Genomic DNA, 27,993 nt, shown 5'->3' with positions numbered 1-27,993 from the left:
GTGGAGCACAGGCTCTAGGCACACGGGCTTCAGTAGTTGCAGCGCACAGGCTCAGTAGTTGTTGCTCACGGGCTTAGTTGCTCCGTGGCATGTGGGGTTCTTCCCGGACCAGGGCTCAAACCCATGTCCCCTGCATTGGCAGGCGGATTCTTAACCACTGCACCACCAAGGAAGCCCTGGCCTTGTTTCTTAATCTGTTAAAGTATTTGAATTAGTTGACATTTACCATTCCTTCTAGGTCATTCTATGTGAGCCGATCATTATCTACCTTCTTCAATTCATCTTTGCTCTTCTTACTTATCTTATGGAAACATGTTATTCTTGCCTCCTCCCATACTCAAGTACTATTTTTCTTAAGAAATACCCCTGAGTTCTCTGGTTCTATTACCTGTGAAACTTTCTCAGAGAAATGTTAAGCAAATCACTCAAACTCTCTGGCCTGTAGTATCTTCATCTGTAAAAATACTGTATTCCTAGAGGATCTTCAGGTTTCTCACAGCTCTGACAATCTCAGCAAGTAACCTTCATTCCTACTTCCCCAAGAAGAGAGATGTTATCTGGCGATAAGACTTTAACTTCCGGTTTCTGAACTCATATATTTAGCTACATCAACTTAATCTCTGGAGTTAAACCTCTAGCTGGGTTCCACCAAAATAAAGACAAATAAGGCTGGAATGGAAAGGCAAACAATTGTCATTCAATCCAACAAATCCTTGTAGGATTGCAAAAAAGCAGCGAACACAAGGTGAGACCTTAGGACGCCAGCTAAGTTCTAAGACTGTGTCCCCCAATGTCTTAAGAAGATCACACCCTTGGAGACACTACTGAAATTTAAATAAAATACAGTAATTGAGGAATGACTGCGGATAATTTATGTCAGTAAGTACATATTAATGGTTGTGATTAAGCATTTTTGTCCTAAAAAACCCCAGCTGCTATTAGAACAGAACTGGCTATTCAGCACACAAATTAACAAAGAAATGATATGGTTGACTTGCTTTAAGTTCTTTTTTGTAAGCTACCACACTGGAGCTCTAAATTAAGTAGATTTAAATGTTGTCTCATTTAGTAAAGCCATTTGTAGCTCAAAACAATAACCACCCATCAAATTTTGTTTTAAATAGTTGAATTATTATTCCACTGATTTTTGTGTATAGACCTTGTATGATATTTTGATTTAGATTAATAAATCTGTCATTTAGATTAAATGATTAAAAAAATTTAGAAAGGTTGCTAAGATCATTAAAACAACAGCTCTGCTTTTTCTCAAGTATTCAAAACCACAATCACTGAATCACAGAATTTCAGTTGAAGGGAACATTTAAGGACCATTTACTGCTATTTCCTTGTTACACAGAAAAGAGAACTCAACTCCAGATTGCTTTAGTGACTTACTCAAATGCACTGAACTACCCTTTCAGTCAAAGAAGCGACTATTTCCTTGTTACACAGAAAAGAGAACTCAACTCCAGATTGCTTTAGTGACTTACTCAAATGCACTGAACTACCCTTTCAGTCAAAGAAGCGAATCTGCTGAAGGAGAGCTGGGAAACCCTCTAGAATGATGCAAATTATCCCTGGGATGGTGGGTGAGAGGAACATAGCACATGGTGATTTGATGAGGATGTACATAACTCTCTCTAGGTAAAAAGACAGTGGAAAACACTCTCAAATGAGGCACTGGAAGAAGTGAAAAAGAGGGAGGAGCTCCAGAGTCTGGCCATAAAGATGGACTGGGCAAGGGGTCTCCAGCTGTACTGCAAAAGTCAAGAGCATGGAGGGACAACTGGCAAATAGGCAGTGAACAATGAGTGTACAGATGGAGAATCAATTACCACGTGGGGCCATGAATAAATGACACTGGTCAGTTTTAATTTAATTTTATTTTTTGGACTCGCAGTATTTGGAAACTCTTCTTCCGTTTGGGTGTTTCTAATCATATGAATCTTGGTCTCCAGAAGCTGAAAAATCTAATTACTTTTTTCCCAGTCTTGTGGCTGTCAGGATGTCGATGCATGGCCCTGCTCTATCTGTATTTTTTTTTAAGTAAATCTCTTTGTAAACGATATGTTAGCAAAACCTTGGATTGAGATTATAATAGATGAGGGAGTTATCTTGTGCTTGCCAATGTGTTATAATTCCTCACCTACTGCCAAGTTCTCCTTAAGTCATCTAAGGATTGAGTGGGTCACAGGCTTTCCGCACTCCACGGAGGGATTTTCTGAAGTAACACTTCCAGTCTCTCTCTGATCCCTCCCTGGCTCCTCCCCCAGGGGCTGAGTGTGTGGGCTCAGCCCCTTTCCCTCTTTTTTGCGGATGTGCTGTTCGAAGAGTGTGTGTTCTTACTAGCTCCTGGCCATGCAGTGAGCCTGTGGCCCAGTCTCTGTCTTTGGGTCTGGCTTGCTATTTTAGAAAGTTAATTTATTTCATTCGATTCAGAGGACCATTAGCAAGCCCACCTGGCTCATATTTAAGGCAACTTCTCTAAATAACTTTATCAGTATTAAATGTGATATTTTGATGTCTCTATGCCTTACTCTTATATCTTAATTAGTTTTGAATTCAGACAGGTGTTGTGTACGACCCCACTAAAACCTCAACACATTGTACCATCTCCAACCTTTTAAAGTTAGAGCCCAGCATTGTTTACAAGGGCCAAGATATGGAAACAACCTAAGTGTCATGGGTAGATGAATGGATAAAGCAGATGTGGTATGTATATATAGAATATATATATATATGGAATATTACTCAGTCATAAAAAATGAAATCTTGCCATTTGTGACAACATGGATAGATCTAGAGGGTATTAGACTAAGTGAAATAAGTCGGACAGAGAAAGAGAAATATAGTATGATTTCACTTATATGTGGAATCTAAAAAACAACAAAACAAACGAATAAGACAAAAGGGAAACACTCAGAGATACAGAGAACAAGCTGGTGGTCGCCAGAGGGGAGGAAGGGGGGAGACGGGTGAAATAGGTGAAGGGGAAAAAAGTTAAAAAATAAATAAGTCACAGAGAGGTAATATACAGGATAAGGAATAAAGTCAATAATATTGTAATAACTTTGTATGGTGACCAGTGGTTACTAGACTTATTGTGGTGATCATTTCATAATGTATTTATATGTCAAATCAATATGTTGTATACCTGAAACTAACATAACACTGTGGTCAACTATATTTCAATTAAAAAAATAAAGTTAGAACCTTACACAAAATGCCTTTAGGCATTAGGTGGCAGGCTTATTTTTCACTACCCTATGTGTTTCTCAGCCTGACCCGCAGGTGACAGCTTTAAGCTACAAAGCTAGTCCCATTCTAAGTACACTCCAGCTTTGCTCACTGAAATTTGGCCTAGGAGAGGAGTGCTACTGACACCTTGGAGAGCTTGTTAGAAAAGCAGAATCTCAGATCTACAGGATCAAAATCTGCATTTTCACAAGTCCCCCTGGTTGAGTTGTGCATATGTTAAAGTGAAGACACACAGAATCATGGAACGCTTTGGGCGCCCCCTTCCATGCAGACTATTCACAGAGACTGATTCTCAGTCACTTCATCTCTGCACCAACTCCTCAAATAAACAACTGAGCAGCATTTGTAACATCTGTTGACTCATCCAGAGCCAAGGAAAACCACTCCAGTTGCTTGTCTTGTTTTTTAATCGATTATTGCTGTCGCTCCCGACACTTTCAACTCTGCCAGCAACTGTTGTCACCAAAAGGCTAATAGTCTTGAGGAAGTTTATTTTCTCTGGACACATTCCTTTGGCTGCTACAAACAAACATGAGTTTATTAATTTGCTGTTCGTGAATGGCCTTCCTTGCTTGGTTAACAAATGTGTCACTCAGAATCTTACTTTGATTGCAGTCCTATCTTCAGGGACTTTTGTGTGTGTGTGTGTGTGTGTGTGTGTGATAGAATCCTGCTAGATGAGAAATTCCCTTTAAAATGTAAATTTGTTCCCTGACCATTGCTCTCCTGTGAGTTGGAAATACTTCGATGAGAGGTTAATCTGATAATGTCCGTGTACAGTATATTCTTTTAGCACAGCTGTAATATCATCATAAACACAAGAACAAAATAATCCTCACTTCACTGTGCCTTCAGAGTGTGACATTTGAAGCCACGATTGTCCGTCCTGGAATAGACCACTGAGTTTTACCTATAGTTGGTCTGGCAAAAATGGAAAGGGGGAAAGCCAGGTCTTTTCCCACCCTGTTGGAATTATGGTAAGACCAATAGAGGGACAGGAGGGAGGTGCCTGAGAGCAGACGTTGCGGTGTGATTTCCTGTCTCCTAGCTTTGGTCCACAGAAGTGAGATGCAATAGCTTAGAACGATGTCACCAAGGGCAGGATAGGCTCCAGCCTCCCATCATCAACCACTTGCCAGTTTTCACCTCACCCATCCTCACTTCCTCCTGTTTGAGGACACTGCCTTCCAGGCTGCCTTGTGCTGAACTGAGGTACAGCAGTGCAAAGCAGACTTGTTGATCCAGCATGATCAGACAGAGGGGGCTCCTGAGGTTTCACTTCCCTGCACTGCCCTAAACCCCCATGTAGTGTGCATAGTATCAGCCAAGCCAAGAGAACACAGGGCACAAGTTCGCCAGCCACAGATCTCAGCATCAGATCCCTGCAGGGAGCCCAGTGGCCAGAGGGAGAAGGATCAATGCCCTGGGGAGAAGCTGATGTCAGCCAGCACACGCCAAGGACCGTCACGAGACCAGGAGCCCCTCATGCCTCTCCCCAGAGCTATTTATAACTGAGAATTTTCTACAGGGATTGTGTAAGTTACTAGAGCAAACTAAGCTTTAAATCAGAACCTGACTCCCCTATCCCTATTAATCAGGAGGCAGGGGTTTGTGAAGGGAACCAGAATAGATAAAACCAAATTAAATTATTATATTTCCTCTCAAGTGGTACTGTGATACAGGATATGTGACTTTGCTTATGGATTGCCTTCAACAGGCTGACACACCTGGGAGATTCCCTTTTTGATCCTTAAACAAAAAAGCTTGCCCATTGCCCCCCTCTGTTTAAGGGAGCTTGTTGAAGCCCTGACTTTCCAAACGTTCCTGACCTGCTCTCTCCTCCTGCATCTCAGTGGTGATTTATACTCTCAACATTACATGTGCAGGCTGTCCTGGCACCTTTGTCACTATAACAAGGACAAAAACACACAATTTCCCAGCAGTCGCATACTTAGAGATTTACCCAAAGGAATTCAAAACTTATGTTCACACAAAAACCTATATGCAAAATATTTATTTCAGCTTTATTTATAATCTCCCAAACCAGGGAGCAACCAAAATGACCTTCAACAGGTTAATGGATAATCAAGTTGTGGTACTTGCATATAATGGAATACTATTCAGCTATGAAAAAGAATGAGCTATTTATTGATTCACACAACAACATGGATGGATTTTTTTTTTTTTTTTGCGGTACGCAGGCCTCTCACTGCTGTGGCCTCTCGCGTTGCAGAGCACAGGCTCCGGACGCGCAGGCTCAGTGGCCATGGCTCACAGGCCTAGCTGCTCCATGGCATGTGGGATCTTCCCGGACTGGGGCATGAACCTGCGTCCCCTGCATCGGCAGGCGGACTCTCAACCACTGCCCCACCAGGGAAGCCCAACATGGATGGATTTTAAATGTATTTTGCTAAGTGAAGGAAGCCAGACTACAAAGGCTACATGTTATATGATTCCATTTACATGACACTCTAAAAAAGGCAACACCACGAGGATAGAAAACAGATGCCAGGGGTTGACTACAAAGAGAATTCATGGAGGAATTTTTAGGGTGATGGAACTGTTCAGTATGATTCTGAGTTGGTAGATAAATGACTGCATTTATCAAAATCCATAGAACTGTACATCACAAAGAGTGACCTTTGTGTATACAATTATAAAACATCCACCAGGATGTTGGGGATCCCAGGATGGAAAGCAGACTTTGACGAATGAATCCCACTGTATTACAAGTGGAGTCCCTATGAAGGGAATGGGGGAGAAGGAGCTCACCTAAGTGACTTTGGAAACTGCTGCTCGGACTTGTAAGGCTGATGGCAAAAGGAGCTGTATGTAACCACTGTACTCCAGATGGTAAATCTATTTCTCATGGAGGTGTGAGTTGGCAATTCTGAAACTGCTTTACATGTAAAGTAAGTAATAATAATGGACACAGGAGTAAATGGACGGTGGATAATGGGGCCAGGTTTTTCACCATCTGAGAGGGAAGTTATAGATGAGCAAAGGGGGGACACCAGAAGGACCCCTGTGACACTAGATTAGAGTCAGGGGTATGAACTTGTATTTAACTTATATATTTCATATGTATATTCATATTTAAGTTATAAATACATATATAGGTTGTATATAGTGTATATTGTATGATATATATATACACAGACATAGAAACAATAATGCATATGTATATAAACATGGATTAATATAGTTTATATATATTATTTATATGATATATATAATATAGATGTCTCTATTATTATATAATAAATGATAATAGATATGTGTATATGTATAAACATGGGTTAATATATTTTTTATGTATTATTTACATTTTATATATTATGCTTTTTGCATATTATATGTATGCTACATTTCCATCCTGTAATTTTTTTATCATGTATATTCTAGCTCTGTTCCAGAGAAGGCCTAGAAGCAGTGACACCCAGTGTGAGATTGCCAGATAAAATACAGGACACTCAGTTAAATCTGAATTTCAGATAAACAATAAGTACACATACATACAACCTATAACTGAGGAAAATATCTTTTGAAGGATGTACAAGGAAACCGAAGCTGGTGGCGGGCAGACTGGTGGGAGGAGAGTAGCCTTTTAATTATGCACGTGTTTCCTATTCACAAAATAAACAATTCTACAAAAATTTAACCAGCAAAACCTTTTTAGTAACTTAGTAAATAAATAAAATTGGATAAAAATAGACTGCTTTACTAACTTTTAAAAATTTCACTGCTTTTTAAAGTAACCACTTAAGCCCTTGTATAACTGTTTTGTAAGTCCATCTTTCTCTTTCCTCGAGCAGGTCTTCTCTGCCCTTCTGCAGATGGGCTGGTGGTCTTGGGCAACACAACATTTCCTTCCTGTACCCGCTTCTTCCCGGGGGAGTGTAGGGGAAGGGTGGTGTGCTGACAATCTGGGGGCAGAGACAGGAGGAGGCCGTGCTCCCTGGGGTGATGGCTGTTTCTCACTTTAATCAATGTCTCCTCCTGAGTTAGAGAAGTGAGAATGTTATTCTCAGCTGCTGACACAGGAAAATCCTTTAATTATCTCAGCCTGGCTACCTGTGCCAGTCATCACAGGCCAGCAACAAGGCAACATGCCTGAAACGATTTAGAGAAAATCTTCTTTTAATGGAGGGAATAATTAACCTGTGCAATTTACTGTTACAGAATCTCATAGAAACAAGGTAGCTTATTATAATGAAAAAAGAAAGAAAGAAAGAAAGCTTTCAGCTCTGCTCTGGATAAGAATGGCCTCCACAGTGACACTGCAAACCTGGGTGAAGCTTCCCAGGTCTCTAGAGGCATATGGTAATTGTCAGGAAGGAATGCTGAGGTCAAGGAGGAATTTCCTCGCACTGCGCCCGCCCGCCCCTGCAAAAGCAAGCAGACCAGAAACACTGCAGGAGGGGGTGGTCTGCCTTTTGCAGCAGTAGGCTGCATCCATAAAAGAGAGGAAACAGTGCACAGAACTTCTCTTCTGGTTCAGACTTGCCACAATAAGAAGACCAGCCAAGACTTGGTCAGCAGGCTGGGCCAACAGACCCTGTCTTAGCAGCTGCCCACGGAACTGAACGGGGTTGGAAAGTCATTAGGGAAATGGAGCATAACAGCCCACCTTTCTCTTCTGCATCCAGGTCAGCAAACATGGGGCGTGAACCAAACTTTCCTGCTGCTTAGACTGACGCTCTCCTCATGAGAGACTTCTACTTAGAGGCTAACGGCCTCAGTTTGACATGAAAGTTACAGGGCTGACAAGTACAGTTCATAATTCCTTTACTTCGGTCTTGTTTCCTGAACTGCAGGAATTAAGGAAGAAAGATGTCTACTTTATGAGGCCTTAGGGGAAAATTTAGATATTCTCTGCATTCATGTCCCCCTTCTTGGCTCTCTTAAGTGAAGGGAGAGCTTCCTAATTTAGTGTCAGATCTAGCTGCCTCGATAAGGATTGGCTGAACTGGACATCCTGCACTAGCTTGTGGGCAAGAAGAAAAACACTTAGAGAAAATCCTCCCCCATGTAGCTCAGAGAATTCACTGTCTGCACCATCCCTTTAAAACATCATCAACAACAACAACAACAAGAAAACCAGGTCTCTGGTACTGTGGCGAGCTTCAGCCCGAGTCCCACGGGCACTTTTTCCCGGGCTTGGGTTGGGGACAATGGAGGTGACCGTTCAGAAGCAGTAGGGTGCTCCTTTAATTGCTATATGTCGGTCAGCGCTTTTACACGATTTCCGCTCGTTTGCTGCTGACTCTTGAGGTTATGCAGCATTGTGCTGTTGATTATAAGCAACCGTGTGTGCTCTGTCCCCTACAGCTTCCTCTTCGCTGGTGAAAAAAGAATAGTAATTGTAAATGGGAGAGCAGCTCTAACAAGGATGGAGGAAACTCTTCCATAGCTTCATGATTACTCACCTGTGAGGGCTCTGCCTTCTGTGTTAAGATTTAGGTAATCAGTCATCCTCTCCACCTCGGGGTATTGGAAAGAACTGGGCTGGACATCAAGAGACCTTGGTGTGCATCCTGGCTTTGCCACGTGTGTTATTAGCAGAAATTACATAACATCTCTAAGATTCTGTTTCACTCTCTATAAAATGTCATTAAAAATGGCTATCAGGGCTTCCCTGGTGGCGCAGTGGTTGAGAGTCCGCCTGCCGATGCAGGGGACACGGGTTCGTGCCCCGGTCCGGGAAGATCCCACATGCCGCGGAGCGGCTGGGCCTGTGAGCCATGGCCGCTGAGCCTGCGCGTCCGGAGCCTGTGCTCCGCAGCGGGAGAGGCCACGGCAGTGAGAGGCCCGCGTACCGCAAAAAAAAAAGGCTATCAACAAAGATATTGTGAGAAATAAAGGAATTAAAATTCCTGCCAAATACCATTTTCTCATTAAGTGCTTGTTGAATCTGAAGGATATTGCCTGAATCCCACCATCGTCAATTATCATTCTTAAGTATCTGGATATGTTCTTCCCAAAGACAGAGTATCTGACCACTAAAGGTGCACAGTGGAAGGGAATACCCCCCAACAGAGATACTGAAGTCAGTTTACAAAGAGTTTTGAAATATTCATTAGGAAACGTCAGTGATAAAAGAAAGGGATTATTCAGGGAGCACATAGTATGTCACTTCTTATACGTGTGACTTATAAACACTCAACAAGGAATCAGTTATACTATAGCATTTGATACTTCTATGTTCAAGTGTTAACAGAACATAGAACAGAACATTTTGTATTAGCATGCAAAAATGACACAAAATTTTTTCTATCTGCTTATAGCTTGATGTGTTTTTTTAATTCTCATCCATTTTGATCAATCTCATAGAAACTTTATTTTCAAATTCTAAAAAACCATTTCTCTTTAACATCCTTGAATGCCTTTGACATAAGTGATTAACATCCCCTTTCTCTCAAAACAATATTCATTTGAACACATTTGGCTAAAAACATGTGAAACTCTAAATAAGTTTCACTTCAGATAACACAGAAAATCACACAGGATTTGCATACTTCATGTCAAAGGGCCTTGGAATTTAGTAAAGAGAATAAAAAATATTTGTGACTTTCACTTTAGCCTGCCTTCCTCCGATCTCTAATTTCCTAACCCAGATGTTAAAGACACAGGAACACCATTGCCTGAGGGGGACAACTTCTCGTTCTTTCCCGGTGCCAGCCCGGTTGCATCAAGCACAGGGACATCTGTACCCATGCTTTTTGAGCTTTCTGCCCTCTCACCACCTCTCCTTGTAAAGCCTAAGCACGGACATGGGTTCATGGGCTCCATCTAGTGGTCACACCTCAAATCACCTAAAAGTTGAGAACATTTTGTTGGTGGATGAATGACATTTAATCCACCCCTTGTTTTGACATATGGGAAATCTAGACCTAAAGAGGTGAGGCAAAACATTCTCTTTTATTTTTATGTTTTTGGTTGTCATTTCTCTTTAATCTCCTTTAATCCAGACTAGTTCCCCCTGCCTTTTTAAATCATTTAAGATACACCTACATTGAATTTATTTGTCTCAAATTCTGAATTTGAAGTTTTTTCCTGGGCTAGCAATACACGGTACAATAATCTCCCATAATGCTGGGCGGCAGCAGCCAGGCGGCCAGCCACAGCTCCCAGTCGGCCACATGATCACGAAGGTAAACAATCCATACATTTACAACCATTCTGTACCCGTGCAGTAGTGAATTAACCACAGGAAATAGTCAACACTTTACACCTTTATTTTTTTATTTATTTATTTTTTTTGCGGTACGCGGGCCTCTCACTGCTGTGGCCTCTCCCGCCGCGGAGCACAGGCTCCGGACGCGCAGGCTCAGCGGCCACGGCTCACGGGCCCAGCCGCTCCGCGGCATGTGGTATCTTCGCGGACCGGGGCACGAACCCGTGTCCCCTGCATCGGCAGGCGGGCTCTCAACCACTGCGCCACCAGGGAAGCCCTACACCTTTATTTTAAACATCACTAAGGAAAAGAAAGTGCTGCCATTTATAACTGTAAAATGTCATCAGCTGTAAGATGAACTTTGCTAAATGCCGCATTTTTTTTTAATTGAAGTATAGCTGATGTACAATGTTGTGTTAGTTTCAGGCGGAGGCAAGGCATTCCTGGCACACAGCTGGTTAGCGGTGGCACTGGGGCTGGAGCCCCACGTCTGACCCCAGCCACATTCCCTGTGCTCCCCTCCTGCCCGTCCCTCCTCCCCTGATGGCACCGAGGTAGGCGTCGTACAGTACTGCTTAACAGTATGTATCCTCCAGGAACTTAAACATCTGACGTTCAGTTCTGATGTAAAAATAAGCCGGAAACATAAAAATGAATATGTGAAATGATTATAAGTATAGCAATAGAAAAGACTGTATACTTCCACCGTATGAACTGTAAAGATTACTATGCTTTAAAATTCGACGATAAGATTTGCTGAATCAATGAAAGACAGCAGATTTCAGTGAAGGAAGAGTCAATGGAGGAGATGGAATTCCATTAGCATCTTGATTATGGAGGCGTGGATAAGATGGAGGAAATTCTTGGGATAGGACATTCCAGGAATATTGGAAGAGCATGACCAAAAAAAGTTGGTTGGATTCCCAAGGCAGGAATCGGGAATTTTTAAAATAATTTTTTCTATTTTATTTATTAATAGAGTTTTAATGGGCGCAGTGTAAGTTTTGACATATGCTTACACCAAGGAAGTCATTACCACAATCAAGACAATGAACATATCTGTTACCCCCCAAAGTTTCCTTGTGTCCCTGCGTAATTCTAATTCTTTCCTCTGGCCCCTCCCCACTCAGACAACCAGTGATCTGCTTTCTGTCACTATAGATGAGTTTGCACTTTCTAGAATATTACTTCATTAAAAAATTTTTTTGTTTTAAAAGAATTGCAAATTTATAGAAAAATTGCAAGAATAGCATGAGAACTTCCATATATCCTTCATTCAAACTCCCCAGTTGTTAACATTTTACCTCATTTGTCTTACTGTTCCATCTGTATACTTATACATAGTATTGTTACTTTTTTCTGAACCAGTTGAGAGCAGCTGCAGACATGATATCCCATCACCCTTTATTACTTCAGTATGTATTTCCTTAAAACAAGGACACCTATTTAACCAGAGTGAAACCATGGAGACCAGGAAATAAATATTGCTGTAATACTGCCATCTGATCTATAGGCCTCATTCAAATTTCTACAGTCATCTCAATAATGTGCTTTATAATTTCAGAATCCAACCTAGGATCATGTGTCGTACTTAGTCATTAAGTCTTTTTTAGTCTCCTTCAATCTGGAATATTTCCTCATTCTTCCCTTGTTTTTTTACAACTTTGACATTTTTTAAAGAGAGCAGGCTAATTACTTTGTAGAATGTCCCTCATCTCGGGTTGATCTGATGTTTTCTCATTACTAGATTCGAGTCATGCATTTTTGGCAGGAATTTCATGGAAGTAATGCTGTGTTTTCTCAGTTTATCGGGAGTAAATTAATGTCAATTTACCCTGTCACTGATAACCTTTTTTTAATCACTTAAGATGGTGCTGGCTAAGTTTGTCCACTTTAAAGTTAATTAGTAAGTATTTTGTACTTTTAAATAATCAGGTAAATATTTGCGGGATCTGTTTTGAGACTATGTCCATATCCTCGTCAAATGCTCCCTGTGAGTTTTAGCATCCAATGATGATTCTACCTAAACTAGTTATTACTGTGATGGTTGCCAAGTAATGATTTTCTAATTCCATCATTTCTTCTATACTTATTGTTTGGCATTCTGCTATAAGGTGGAGGTTTCTCTTCTCCCTCATATTTATTTATTTGTGTATTTATATCAGTATGAACTCATGAATTTTGATTTTTTTCCCTGATAGATTATAATCAGTATCATTATTTATTTTGGGGTTCAAATCATCCCAGCTCTGGCCAGTGGGATCCCGTTAGGCTGGCTCCTGTGTCCTTTGGGCATGTCCTCATAGCTCTCTGAGTGCTTCTTTACTTTCTGGAACAACATTTCCAGACTCATCATCTTGTTCTCTTCCTGCCCTAGCCCTGGAATCAGACATTTCTCCAAGAAGGCAGAAACTGAGATTTGGATGCTGGGATTTCAGCCCAACTGGGGTGTCATTGCTTCCAAGCCCTCTTGGTGCCCACAGCTACGAAATATAACACACCTATCTGTTCATACCTATTTCCATATCTATCTACCTACCTACCTATCATCTATCATGTAATCTATCTTAAACCATGACTTCAAACTGATATCTTCAATTCCAATCCAATACCACAGTTTCTCCTTTCCAAATTCGTAACGCCTTTCTCTAACAGTGAGAAATTGCCCTGCTATCCCCCATATATTTACTTACTTGCTTAATCCTCTTGCATGAAGCCATTCTCCCAGCTGCGCCAGTCTTGTCCCTAGCCCTAGTGCACCAGCTCTGAAGAGGGGATGGTGAAACACAAAATTTTCTCTCTTTGCCCATTTTTCTCTGTTCAATATTACTCAAACCCATTCTCTCCCCTCAGTTCTACTTCCACTGCCCAAGTTCAAGCCTGTAACAAATGCTATTATTTCTGGTTCTGCTCCTGAAGATCTATCCTGCAAATAGCAGTCCACATGATCTTTCAAAGCATGACTATGTCTGATATTCCTCTCCTTTAAACTCTCCTCATTGCCCACAGAGTTAAGTGAAGCTCTCCTACGTTACCGTGACCTGGTCCCTGTCCGCACCTCCACTCTCATGTTTGCCTCTCCCTCCCTCGTCCTTCCAGTAGAGATGAACTTTTGCAGTTGTTTGCACACACCATGTTCCATTACTATCATTTCTGCAGCATGCCCCAGCTGCTTTCCCCGATTCACCCTTATAAACCCTGCTCAGGTGCTTCTGCCTCTAAGAAACTTTTCTTGACACCCTTTTTCAATAGTTAATTACTCCTTTCTACTAGTCCTATTTCTTGTACACACGTTTGTTATTGCATGTGTGACTCTCCACTATTTTTAGTTGTTTACGTGTCTGTTTGTCCTACCAGGTGACCAATCCAGAGGACAGGAATAGACTCATTTGCCACTGTGGTTCCAGTATCTAGCATAGTTTCTGCCGTGTGCTATACACTTACTATATGCTTATTGAACTGAAAGAGAAGTTTTGTTTTTTTGGTCTAGGAAGAGTGGAGAAAATGATGTGCTTTAGTTATCATAACTAAACACCTGCATAACAAAACACCTTAAAATGTAGTGGCTTGGGCTTCCCTGGTGGCACAGTGGTTGAGAGTCCGCCTGCTGATGCGTGGGACGCAGGTTCGTGCCCCGGTCTGGGAGGATCCCGCATGCCGTGGAGCGGCTGGGCCCGTGAGCCATGGCCGCTGAGCCTGCGCATCCGGAGCCTGTGCTCCGCAACGGGAGAGGCCGCAACAGTGGGAGGCCCGCGTACCGAAAATAAATAAATAAAAAAAAAACTAAGTAGAATCAGTGCTGCTGCCGCTCTGTGTCCTCTCTGCCCGCCGCCCGCCCCCAACCTGGCAGCCACCCGGGAGTCTGCTGCCCTCTGCACTTACTGCTATCGTGAACACAGGAAACAGTGTGGGCACCTTCTGATTTCTGATTGAGGGTGCGGAAAGTGATGCTGCAGGGATCAAGAGTAGAGAAGCTTCTAAGACATTTGAGAAACTGCATTCCCAAGACATTTGCTAAATGGACTCCAGCAGAAACTGCAGCAGTAGCAGCAGCAGTGGTCCCCAGAAAAATCCAAAGACGTGTTAGTCTGTGCAATTTTTTAAAATAAATTTATTTATTTTATTTCTTTCTTTTTGTCTGCGTTGGGTCTTTGTTGCTGTGTGCGGGCTTTCTCTAGTTGCGGCGAGTGGGGGCTACTCGTCGTTGCGGTGTGCGGGCTTCTCATTGCGGTGGCTTCTCTTGTTGCGGAGCACAGGCTCTAGGCACGCGGGCTCAGTAGTTGTGGAGCACGGGCTTAGTTGGTCCGCAGCATGTGGGATCTTGCTGGACCAGGGCTCAAACCTGTGTCCCCTGCACTGGCAGGTGGATTCTTAACCACTGCGCCACCAGGGAAGCCCAGTCTGTGCAATGTTAATGCCATTGTCCTGTGAATACTTTTGCAAAGAAGGCTGGAGGCAGGTGGCTCCCCACCAAGGGCACTGAGCTGGGGGGGGAAGGGTAGGAAGCTATGCATTTTGTACTGCAGGCTTATCAAGGGTCGTGATGTTTCCTGTGTTAAGGGAGCTGTGTGGTCTCCGTGGAGCATGAAGAAGACTTTTTAAACTTCTTGATCATCACTGAGTTAATGCCAGTTCTAGTCATCTCATCATACATTTACTGTGTTCTTACTGTGTTCTGGGCTTCCTGCTTAATCTTTGGGAGCTCACAGAGAGCAGCAGGGCTGCCTCTGTCCTGAAAATGCTCACAGGCTGCCGTGTGCTTGGGATCAAGGTTGGCTGAGTAAATACCCATTAAACATACGAAGCAGACACTTGGGAAACTAGAAAAGCAGAGAAACAAAGTTTTGTTTTGCTTAAAAGAATGTTTTCCTCCCAAAGCATGAAAGCTCTAATTGTAGAAACTATGCATGTTATTATTTAATTTTTAGGAAAGCAAAATATTTTTAAGATTTGTAGTTTTCAGGCTTCCATGGTGACGCAGTAGTTAAGAATCCGCCTGCCAATGCAGGGGACACGGGTTCGAGCCCTGGTCCGGGAAGATCCCACATGCCACGGAGCAACTAAGCCCGTGCGCTACAACTACCGAGCCTGCGCTCTAGAGCCCATGAGCCACAACTACTGAGCCTGTGTGCCACGACTACTGAAGCCCACGTGCCTAGAGTCCGTGCTCCGCAACAAGAGAAGCCACCACAATGAGAAGCCCGCGCACCATAACAAAAGAGTAGCCCCCGCTCACCGCAACTAGAGAAAGCCCGCATGCAGCAACGAAGACCCAACGCAGCCAAAAATAAGTTAAAAAAAAAGTGAATCTGCATAAAAACATAAATCTACCATAAAAAAAAAGATTTGTAGTTTTCAACATGTCTCTGTAGTGGGTGTGAAAAATATGCTCAGGAATAACTCTAACACAAGACGGCATGTGATGGATACCATAAGGGAGCACCAAAGTGCCAATGTATTCAGAGACAGAGGGACCACAAAGTCTTTATGGAGGAGGTGGTGTTTGAAGTGGACTTTGATGGGTAGATAGAAGGGGTTGGAGCACATGATCTCTAAGTCCATTCAAATTCTTTACTGCTGATTTGTGTGGGTGTGGGTGGGATGGACAAGGGTGCTCCAGGCAAAGGGACTACTTTGGGATCAGAGAGGCATGCTGGGGGATTAGGAGCGCTCCCTGGTGCCTGGAGAACAAGGCACATGGCGGGGTAAAGGATCTCAGGGCTCAGCCTGGTTTAGTTTGGCTGCAGCAGGAAGGCTTCCTTCGACCTCCTTTACTCTCCTCACTCCCAGGCCCTACTTCCAACAGGAAAGTCTGGAGGGACTGCTTTTCTTTCCAAAGGGCAGTCTGCCCAGGGCCGAGGCTGGTGTGTCCAGCCTGCCTCTGTCCCTGCTCAGAGTACAGGGAAACCACTGTATGGCTTTCCTGTTTTAGGTGCGAGTGCTCAGCTCAGCTGTCTGTGTTCCTAGCCTGCTTCTGTGTACTCGGAGTTGACCTTCAGAGCATGACATTTGAGCGTCAGTGCCGAGCTTCCTGTGCAAGGTACAATGAGTTTGTGACTGCGTCCAGAGCTACAGACATGCTCCTTTTCTGTGAGCTGCATGACCAATTTGGCCTCATTAAGAATGAAGTGGGAAAATGGGAATGTTTGCAAGGGCATCAACGGGTACTGCTCGGACAGAGGACAGCCACCAGGTAAACACACCCCAGGCTTCTTCCTAGTAAGAGCAGACCCCGAGTCACAACGTGCCCTTGTCCCCAGCACTTCCCAGAATACCCTTTAGCATCCTGGTGCCACCCACACCCCATCTCACTCCCACGTGCCACTTCTGCCACCTCTCCTATGAGCGCCCTTCTGGGGACTCTGTGACTCCCCCTTTGCCCCTACACGTTACTGAAATTTTCATGTATATTTTATTCACAGTTAGGATGGCTTCAGCCTTTCCAAATTAATTTCTCCTTGATCTCGGTTCCTTCTACCTGTTTCCATCAAGGTTGAAAGCCAATGTTATTTTCAAAGGGAAATTGATAGTTCCTTGATGGATTCAGTTGTAGGAGCCATATGACCTGCTCACAGAAGTTCTATGTAGTCACAGAAAGAGAGGGAGGTATGTAGAAACATACCATAACTAACTTAACAGCAGTTTAAAGACAAAGATTAATGCTGCTACCATTTAGGAGTTCAAAGACAAAACATTTGCAAATTTAAGACATAATTACACATATGTCCCTCTTGGGGACTTGGAGACATAGTTTTGCAAAATAACTTTGGCTGCTAGTTAGAGAATGAAGAAAAGTGCTAGATGTTAAAAACTGTTAACTGTTCATGGACCCACATAAATTGAGGGTGTTTTGATATTTGCTATGTTTCTTACTCTACTGCTCCTCTGCATATGCACATTTACCCTGGATTGATAATTGAGATTATCCAACACTTGTTGTACATGTATGCAAAGACTCGGGAAGAAAAGCTTGAGTTAGTAAAAAGCTAGCTGTGTGACCATGGACAAATTACTTGTCCTCTCTCAATACATCTTTCCTCACTTTTAAAATGAGAAGGTTGGACTAAGCATTCTTCCATCTTTAACAATCCGTGATTAACAAGAAAACACACTATAGAACAGTAATTAGTGTCTTAGGATCCACTATTGCCTTTGATTCTTACAGCTGTGTGATCTGAATAAAGTAATTTCTTCTCCCCAGACCTCACTTCATCTGTAAAATGACAGAATTGGCCTCTCTATTCTTTATTGTCCCTGCGAGCTCTAATATTTTGCAGTTTTCCTCAGTTAGGGTGGAAGTCTCAGCTTTCTCTTCTTTGCATTCGGCTCTCATGTTGGGGGAGAGGGGAGAGAGAGGGGAGAGGCCTAATATTAATCATTATTATTTTCAGTCTCTCTGTTTTGTCTTCTCTCTTTCCTCTCTCTCTACTCCCCCCACCCCCCAACTTTCTCTCCTATTGTTCTTCTAGAAAACTGGGAAAGTTTCCTCATAATGAACATCGCAGACCCAGCTTTACTCAGCAAATCCTGAAGCCTAGGTCTGGGTTGGAGAAGCGGCAGAAGTCCTCACAGCTCTGCCTTGTTTGTTTTTAAGTCAGTTTATTGGAATCCCTGCAGGAGATTAAGCTCTTTAGACTATCAATACTGAGCCCTGTATTGCTTAGGAATAGGTTTGGCTGAGACTGCTAGAGAAAACCTAAAGTAACAGTGGCTTTAAAAAACAGAACTTTATTTCTTCCTCAGGCAATAGTCCAGGTTTATAGTCTAAGGCTCTTGTGGCAGCTCTGAGCCAGGAAGTCCTCAGGATCTCAAGCTCCTTGGCCTACTTGCCCCACCATCCCCAGGCTGTAGCCCTCACCATGTTGATCCAAGCCATATAATGAGGAGGGAAAACCAGGAAGAGGCTTGGGAACTGCCACACTGTGCTGCACCCCATTGGCCAGACACTGGTCACACGACCACACCCAACTGCAAGGGAGGCTGGGTATTGTAGACTGCCTTCTGGGTGGCCATGGATCCAGGCAAAAAACAGGATTCCATTACCTTGGAAGGAGGGGAGAATGGATATTGGGAACAGAAAGCCATCTCTGCTACTATCTCCATTTGGCTAGTGAGCCTTGGATATGTTCTCTCTATAGTGAGAAACCATCAGGGAAGAGGGGTGAGTCCTAGGACCTCCAATACCCAGCACCCTTATTTCTCTTTATTCTCTCTTGTCCTAGAAGACTCCACTCTCACAAGACACTGCCATTTCCCAAGAACTCCAAATCATTCGTGTAATTACTCATCTACAAAGGTTTGTGGAAAATGCTCTGTAGTCAGCACCGTATTTGTCAAGGGGACCAGAAAGACAGATGAGGTACAGTTCTTTCCCTAAGGAGTTTACAGTCTGGCAGATAGAAGCGGACATGTAAACCAACTGCCTGGAATCGTTATAGAATAGACACTTGAACTGGGTATAATGGGATGGGGTATAAGGAAAGAAGTAATAATTCTAACTTCACAAACAGACGGCAGAGGGGTAAGGAAATGCCTCATAAAGGAAGTCTCCATTAAACTGAGTGTTTAAAGCCAAATTCCTTGGATGGAGGGGACAGGGCAGGGTCTCTGCCTTTTTTCTCCCTTTTTTTCCCTTTCTTCTCCATGACTAATATGTTTTGCTTATAACCACCCGTATGTAAACAGATCAACTTGGCTGCTGTCCTCATAAAAACATAGTGTCCCTGGCTAAGCTCAAGTTACCAAATTGCATATTCATTTACGTGGCAATTCCTGTAACCCTGCCTCTTAAGAAAACTAGAAAAATGAAGTTAATTACGAAAGGAAATCAACTGCAAAAATATCCAAGCCCTAATTCTAGGTAAAGATTACAGAACATGGCACAATGTAAACTCTGGTGGGGGTCTGTCGAAGAGGTGAAGCAATTGTTTTTACATGGAGAAATTACTGGGTTCTGTACAAACGCCAACTATAATCGTTAGCAAGATAATGGAATATGGCTTCGCATTTACTAAATTGTTGAGCCATTATCTGCTCAACTACTAACGTTCAGTTTAAAGAGTATTTTTCTCTAGTTATCATAAATGGAAGTAATGGTGAACCTGAGAAATTTATGAGCAATAACACTTGATGTTTAGGAGAATATAATTTATCATTCACAGCATACAATTTTGCAAGATTAAAAATGTTCATTTTGCCACAAGAATTCAAGATTGCTTAGATTCTTTCAGTTAGGTCATCCAAGGTGAACTTTCAAGTTCTTACAAATTCTTCCCCACGAATTTTCATTGACTAAGTCAACAGGAAATTCTCCATTTTATCTGAAGTTTCAAAATATGCATTTTTATTTCTCTATTTTTCTGTGTATGAAACTTATGCTTCCTTATGTATTATTTTTACTTTATAAGTTTAAATTCCTTGGAGAATGTTTTAAGTATAAAATTTAATTTTATAAACATGTATTCATTATCTCATAAAGCAAGATGAACTGTGTAAAGCAGAGGTCCACACACTTTTTCAATAAAGGGCCAGAGGGTAAATATTTTAGATTTTGCAGGCCCCACACAGTCTTTGTTGCATAACTATCTTCGTTTATATCTTTTTTTTTCTTAACAATGCTTAAAAATGTAAAAACCTTGTGGGCCGTACAAAAACACGCTTCATTTGTCCTGTGGTCCTTAGTTTGCCAAACTCTGAAAAGCTTTGATTTCAAAATCTTACATGCACATAAATAACTATAACAAAAGGCAGATATGTAATGCTATAAAAGTACAAATGTGTAGATATGCAGTACTTGATCCTCTTCCAGGGTTCTTCCCAGCAATGGCATCATTATCTACACAATTACTAAGTCAGAGACCTTGGACTCATCCTTAATACAAATCTCTCCCTTCCCTTGCCTCTTGTATTCACTTATTTATTTAATTTTTGAATTTTATTTATTTTTTATACAGGTTTTTTGTTTGTTTGTTTTGTTTTATGACGAATTTTATCCCAAAGTGGCTCTAGTAGAGACATTGATGTAGAGTTTTAAGTATTGTTTCAGGTAAAGTGAAAACGGATAAAAGCAATATTTTTAGTTAATATAGTTTTAGATAGTGTGAGTTAAAATGTAATAAACATTAATGAACTTATTTAGAAATCAGAGACAGACTCACAGGCATAGAAGAAAAACTTGTGGTACCAAAGGGCAAAGGAGAGGGGGATAAATTGGATAAACAAGGTCCTACTGTATAGCGCAGGGTACTATATTCAATGTCTTGTAATAAACTATAATGGAAAAGAAAAAATGTAATAAATATTAAAAATAGATATTTTACTATCTTATCTATTTTGAAAGGTTTATATGTTTAGAATTATAGGGGAGTTTTTTTTAAAGAACAGGTTTATTTTGAGTAGTAAACAAAGCTCCATTTATCACATAATAAACAAACCTTCCATCAATTTCTTCACAGTCCAAAGAACAAAACCTCTGACTTAATTAGAGTTTACACTTAATCTTAAATAGTCTAAAATCCATCCATGTCAACTTTGGAATTTTAATCTTGCCTGATACTACGAAATAGGACAAATTTTGATTGATGGTCACATTCCTAATTTTTGCTGTTCAGCCATTTTTCTTGATCTTGTTCTCTGATGCCACACATTCCAGAGTGTTCAATGGATTTGTAATAAACTTCCAAGAGGAAAGGGAATTTCTTGCTCATTGTTTGCCTGAAATCTTGGCTTGTGTTCATCTTTTTAAACAAAAAATATGCTCCAAAAATGCCTACAAGTTCACCTACTAAAACTCCTTTAAAGATCTTCTTTCCCAGTGGATCCATAGTACGGGCCATCCTGAGGGGTGTACTCACCGGGCTGCCTATACAGCAAGTTTTTATTAGCTATCCATATTAGTGTATATATGTCAATCCCAATCTCCCAATTCATCCCACCACCACCATCCTGTCCCACTTTCCCCCCTTGGTGTCAATACCTTTGTTCTCTACATCTGTGTCTCTATTTCTGCCTTGCAAACTGGTTCATCTGTACCATTTTTCTAGATTCCACATATATGTGTTAATATACGATACTTGTTTTTCTCTTTCTGATTTATTTCACTCTGTATGACAGTCTCTAGGTCCATCCATGTCTCTACAAATGACCCAATTTCGTTCCTTTTCATGGCTGAGTAATACTCCACTGTATAAATGTACCACTTCTTTACCCATTCCTCTGTTGATGGACATTTCAGTTACTTCCATGTCCTGGCTATTGTAAATAGTCCTGCAATGAACATCAGGGTGTGTGTATCTTTTCGAATTATGGTTTTATCCAGATATATGCCCAGTAGCGGGATTGCTGGGTCATATGGTAGTTCTATTTCTAGTTGTTTTTTTTTTTTGTGGTACGCGGGCCTCTCACTGTTGTGGCCTCTCCCATTGCGGAGCACAGGCTCCAGACGCGCAGGCTCAGCGGCCAAGGCTCACGGGCCCAGCCGCTCCACGGCGTGTGGGATCTTCCTGGACCGGGGCACGAACCCGTGTCCCCCGCATCAGCAGGCAGACTCTCAACCACTGCGCCCCCAGGGAAGCCCTATTTTTAGTTTTTTAAGGAACCTCCATACTGTTCTCCATAGTGGCTGTATCAATTTACATTCCCACCAACGGTGCAAGAGGGTTCCCTTTTCTCCACACCCTCTCCAGCATTTGTTGTTTGTAGATTTTCTGATGATGCCCGTTCTAACTGGTGTGAGGTGATACCTCATTGTAGTTTTGATTTTCATTTCTCTAATAATTAGTGATGTTGAGCAGCTTTTCATGTGCCTCTTGGCCATCTGTATGTCTTCTTTGGAGAAATGTCTATTTAGGTCTTCTGCCCATTTTTGGATTGGGTTGTTTGTTTTTTTAATATTGAGCTGCATGAGCTGTTTATATATTTTGGAGATTAATTCTTGGTCAGTTGCTTCATTTGTAAATATTTTCTCCCATTCTGAGGGTTGTGTTTTCGTCTTGTTTATAGTTTCCTTTGCCATGCAAAAGCTTTTAAGTTTCATTAGGTCCCATTTGTTTATTTTTATTTCCATTACTCTAGGAGGTGGGTCAAAAAAGATCTTGCTATGATTTATGTCAAAGACTGTTCTTCCTATGTTTTCCTCTAAGAGTTTTATAGTGTCCGGTCTTACATTTAGGTCTTTAATCCATTTTCAGTTTATTTTTGTGTATGGTGTTAGGGAGTGTTCTAATTTCACTCTTTTACCTATAGCTGTCCAGTTTTCCCAACACCACTTATTGAAGAGGCTGTCTTTTCTCCATTGTATATTCTTGCCTCCTTTATCAAAGGTAAGGTGACCATATGTGCATGGGTTTATCTCTGGGCTTTCTATCCTGTTCCATCGATCTATATTTCTGTTTTTGTGCCAGTACCATACTGTCTCGATTACTGTAGCTTTGTAGTATAGTCTGAAGTCAGGGAGCCTGATTCCTCTAGCTCTGTTTTTTTCCCCTCAAGATTGCTTTGGCTATTCGGGGTCTTCTGTGTCTCCATACAAATTTTAACATTTTTTGTTCTAGTTCTGTAAAAAATGCCATTGGTAATTTGATAGGGATTGCACTGAATCTGCAGATTGCTTTGGGTAGTAGAGTCATTTTCACAATATTGATTCTTCCAACCCAAGACCTCAAACCTCCTTAGGTAGGTTTATTCCTAGGTATTTTATTCTTTTTTTGCAGTGGTGAATGGGATTGTTTCCTGAATTTCTCTTTCTGATCTTTCGTTGTTAGTGTACAGGAATGCAAGAGATTTCTGTGCATTAATTTTGTATCCTGCAACTTTACCAAATTCACTGATTAGCTCCAGAAGTTTTCTGGTGGCATCTTTAGGATTCTCTATGTACAGTATCATGTCATCTTCAAACAGTGACAGTTTTACTTCTTCTTTTCCAATTTGTATTCCTTTTATTTCTTTTTCTTCTCTGATTGCCATGGCTAGGACTTCCAAAACTATGTTGAATAACAGTGGTGAGAGTGCCTGGTGACTCCAACTTCAACTAAACTAGTTTAGTGCACATCCTGAAATGCACCTTGATTCCATTTATCCCAAACCTACCAGCTTGAGTCCACTTCTAGTTACCTCTGCTGTAAGCCAGTCACCCAATCGCTCCTTCATCTGAATTTCTTTGTTATTTACTGTGTTTCACAATCATCTGTCATAAGATTGCAAATTGAAAGTTTAGGATCTTCTAAAACAAAACACACAAAAAAACGTTGTTTGTTTGCTGGTTTTGTTTCCGTTTGGTTATATCATTCTTACTCCATATTTTTTTTAATTGAAATATAGTTGATTTGCAATGTTGTGTTAGTTTTCAGTGTACAGCAAAGTGATACTTCATAGATCTTAACGTTTGGAGAATTGAAAGACATTCTTGGAACTGTCAAACTGTCATCATGCTTCCTTATACATTCACTATTCCTTCAGTGAATAAACAACTGTTCTCATATAAAAAAAAAAAATAGTGGCGAGAGTGGATATCCTTGTCTTCTTCCTGATCTTAGAGGAAATGCTTTCAGTTTTTCACCATTGAGAATGATGTTTGCCATGGGTTTGTCATAAATGGCTTTTATTATGTTGAGGTAGTTTCCCTCTATGCCCACTTTCTGGAGAGTTTTTATCATAAATGGGTGTTGGATTTTGTCAAAAGCTTTCTCTACATCTATCGAGATAATCATATGGTTTTTATTCTTCAATTTGTTAATATGGTGTACCATAGTGATTGATTTGCATATACTGAACAATCCTTGTATCACTGGGATAAATCCCACTTGATCATGTTGTATGATTCTTTTATAATGTGTTGTTGGATTCTGTTTGCTAGTATTTTGTTGAGGATTTTTGCATCTATATTCATCAGTGATATTGGTCTGTACTTTTCTTTTTTTGTAGTATCTCTGTCTGGTTTTGGTATCAGGATGATGGTGGCCTCATAGAATGAGTTTGGGAGTGTTCCTTCCTCTGCAATTTTTTGGAAGAGTTTGAGAAGGATCGGTGTTAGCTCTTCTCTAAATGTTTGATAGAATTCACCTGTGATGCCATCTGGTCCTGGACTTTAGTTTGGAAAATCTGGAAGATTTTAAATCACAGTTTCAATTTCATTATTTGTGATTGGTCTGTTCATATTTTCTGTTTCTTCCTGGTTCAGTCTTGGAAGGTTATACCTTTCTAAGGATTTGTCCATTTCTTCCAGGTTGTCCATTTTATTGGCATAGAATTGCTTGTAGTAGTCTCTTAGGATGCTTTGTATTTCTGCAGTGTCTGTTGTAACTTCTCCTTTTTCATTTCTAATTTTATTGATTTGAGTCCTCTCCCTCTTTTTCGTGATGAGTCTGGCTAAATGTTTATCAATTTTGTTTATCTTCTCAAAGAGCCAGCTTTTAGTTTTATTGATCTTTGCTACTGTTTTCTTTATATCTATTTCAATTATTTCTGCTCTGAACTTTATGATTTCTTTCCTTCTACTAACTTTGGGTTTTGTTTGTTCTTCTTTCTCTAGTTCCTTTAGGTGTAAGGTTAGATTGTTTATTTGAGATTTTTCTTGTTTCTTGAGGTAGGCTTGTATAGCTATAAATTCCCTCTTAGAACTGCTTTTGCAGCATCCCATTGGTTTTGGATCATTGTGTTTTGTCATTTGTCTCTAGGTATTTTTTGATTTCCCCTTTGATTTCTTCAGTGATCTCTTGGTTATTTAGTAACGTACTGTTTAGCCTCCATGTGTTTTGTTTTTTACGTTTTTTTCCCTGTAATTGATTTCTAATCTCATAGCATTGTGGTCGGAAAAGATGCTTGATATGGTTTCAATTTTCTTAAATTTACCGAGGCTTGATTTGTGACCCAAGATGTGATCTATCCTGGAGAATGTTCCATGTGCACTTGAGAAGAAATTGTAATCTGCTGTTTTCAGATGGAATGTCCTATAAATATCAATTAAATCTGTTTGGTCTATTGTGTCATTTAAAGCTTGTGTTTCCTTATTAATTTTTTGTCTGGATGATCTGACCATTGTTGTATGTGAGGTGTTAAAAGTCCCCCACTATTATTGTGTTACTGTCGATTTCCTCTTTTATAGCTGTTGGCATTTGCCTTATGTATTCAGGTGGTCCTATGTTGGGTGCATATATATTTATAATTGTTATATCTTCTTCTTGGACTGATCCCTTGATCATTATGTAGTGTCTTTCCTTGTATCTTGTAACATTCTTTATTTTAAAGCCTATTTTATCTGACATGAGTATTGCTACTCCAGCTGTCATCTGATTTCCATTTGCATGGAATATCTTTTTCTGTCCCCTCACTTTCAGTCCCTAGGTCTGAAGTGGGTCTCTTGTAGACAGTGGGTCTTGTTTTTGTATCCATTCAGCGAGCCTGTGTCTTTTGGTTGGAGCATTTAATCCATTCACCTTTAAGGTAATTATCAATATGTATGTTTCTGTTACCATTTTCTTAATGTTTTGGGTTTGTTTTTGCAGGTCCTTTTCCTCCCTTGTGTTTCGCATTTAGAGAAGTTCCTTTAGCATTTGTTGTAGAGCTGGTTTGGTAGTGCTGAATTCTCTTAGCTTTTGCTTGTCTGTAAAGCTTTTGATTTCTCCATTGAATCTGAAAGCAATCCTTGCTGAGTAATCTTGGTTGTAGGTTCTTCCCTTTCATCACTTTAAATATATCACGCCACCCACTTCTGGCTTGTAGATTGTCTGCTGAGAAATCAGATGTTAACCTTATGGGAGTTCCCTTGTATGTTATTTGTCGTTTTTCCTTTGTTGCTTTTAATAATTTTTCTTTGTCTTTAATTTTTGTCAATTTGATTACTATGTGTCTCAGCGTGTTTCTCCTTGGGTTTATCCTGCCTGGGACTCTCTGTGCTTCCTAAAATTGGGTGGCTATTTCTTCTCCCATGTTAGGGAAGTTTTCAACTATAATCTCTTCAAATATTTCCTTGGGACCTTTCTCTCTCTCTTCTCCTTCTGGGACACCTATAATGAGAATGTTGTTGCTTTTAATGTTGTCCCAGAGGTCTCTTAGGCTGTCTTCATTTCTTTTCATTTTTTTTTTCTTTATTCTGTTCCGTGGCAGTGAATTCCACCATTCTGTCTTCTAGGTCACTTATCCGTTCTTCTGTCTCAGTTATCCTGCTATAGATTCCTTCTAGTGTGGTTTTCATTTCAGTTATTGTATTGTTCATCTCTGTTTGTTTGTTCTTTAATTCTTCTAGGTCTTTGTTAAACATTTGTTGCATCTTCTCTATCTTTGCCTCCTTTCTTTTTCCAAGGTCCTGGATCATCTTCACTATCATTATTCTGAATTCCTTTTCTGGAAGGCTGCCTATATCCACTTCATTTAGTTGTTTTTCTTGGGTTTTTATCTTGTTCCTTCATCTGGTACATAGTCTTCTGCCTTTTCATTTTGTCTATCTTTCTGTGAATGTGGTTTTCGTTCCACAGCCTGCAGAATTTTAGTTCTTCTTGCTTCTGCTGTCTGCCCTCTCCTCTTTTATTTAATCTATCGCCAAATTCTATCCCTCTTACCTCCTAAATATCTCTCATATTGACCCACTTCTCTCCATCTCACTGTCACACTCCTATAAAACTGTCATCATCCCCGACTTGGAATGTAAGATTCCTAACTGGTGTTTCTAACCCACTCTCATCTACTTTGCTTCCCTATTCAATGTATTATGTCTCCTTCCTATTTCTTTTCCCATTTCCTCTCTTTTTAACCTTCTTCTCACTTCTCCTCACCTTCCTTTCCCATCCCTTCCTGAAAAATTCAGTTCTAAACCACCTGCAGTGTGGGAGGAGGTGGGGACTTCAGTGGCCCAGTTGGGTTTCTGAGCCTGAACCAGGTGAAGCCTGTTCATGGGGCAGGAGTGTGGCCTGATGTGGGGTGTTCAAGCCCAGGCAGGTTAAGGAAGACACCCTAAGGGAGGATGGCCTAGAATGCAGGCTCAGGGCTGGAGCGGGGAGGAATTGGCAGCAAAGATGGGAGAAAAGTTACATACACTGGTCAAATAGGTAAATATACTAGAAGCCAGGTTTTTCACTGTCTGAGATGGAATTACACACAAAAAGAGGAAACTAGAATGATTCCAGTGATCCATGGTGTTAGGTTGGGATCAGTCAATTCATGGTTTTCAATATGTAGATACACAGGTAGACAAACAGATAGATAATATAGGTAGACAGATAGATAGGTATAGACATAGATGTAAATGTGATTGTGTGTATGATTTTGTGCATATGTGTATTGTGTGTGTGTGTGTTCCTTAGCTCTGTCCACTGAAAAGGCCTGAGAGCACTAAGAGCCCAGTAGCAATGAGTCCATCTCATGTCCAGATCTTCACTTCTAAAGGCCATTTTCCAGTAAGAGACACCAGGACTCCTTGAAGCCTACTCCAAGTCAGGCTGGGTAGAGAAAGTACAAGGAGAACACCTTGTTGTGCCCCCAAACAAGGAAGTATTCAAACAAAAGACAATGACAACAACAAACAATGATAAAATGGCAAAAGAACATGAAGCCAGCTTCAATGGGCA

General features: G+C 41.0%; 2 protein-coding genes across 4 annotated transcripts in view; both read right to left on the bottom strand.

Moving 5' to 3' along the window:
- The window catches only part of ETV6 (ETS variant 6), a 415,605-nt gene that overhangs the window by 315,596 nt on the left and 72,016 nt on the right, over positions 1–27,993 (bottom strand). The window lies entirely within an intron of this gene.
- LOC114885535 (protein CEBPZOS-like) lies at positions 20,825–21,440 on the bottom strand. The gene has a single exon (XM_029205501.1). It carries the CDS (start codon positions 21,268–21,270, stop codon positions 21,028–21,030), a length of 243 nt encoding a protein of 80 aa, XP_029061334.1. The 5' UTR covers positions 21,271–21,440; the 3' UTR covers positions 20,825–21,027.

The sequence above is a fragment of the Monodon monoceros genome, unplaced genomic scaffold (genome assembly GCF_005190385.1).
Source record: "Monodon monoceros isolate NGI ecotype Baffin Bay Population unplaced genomic scaffold, NGI_Narwhal_1 Super_Scaffold_6, whole genome shotgun sequence".
Taxonomy (NCBI): domain Eukaryota; kingdom Metazoa; phylum Chordata; class Mammalia; order Artiodactyla; family Monodontidae; genus Monodon; species Monodon monoceros.
This window is presented reverse-complemented; position numbering and strand designations above follow the sequence as displayed.

Bases quoted from the DNA above. Each gene is read 5' to 3' on its own strand.
- LOC114885535 (XM_029205501.1), bottom strand. From the start codon at position 21,270: ATGGCCCGTACTATGGATCCACTGGGAAAGAAGATCTTTAAAGGAGTT.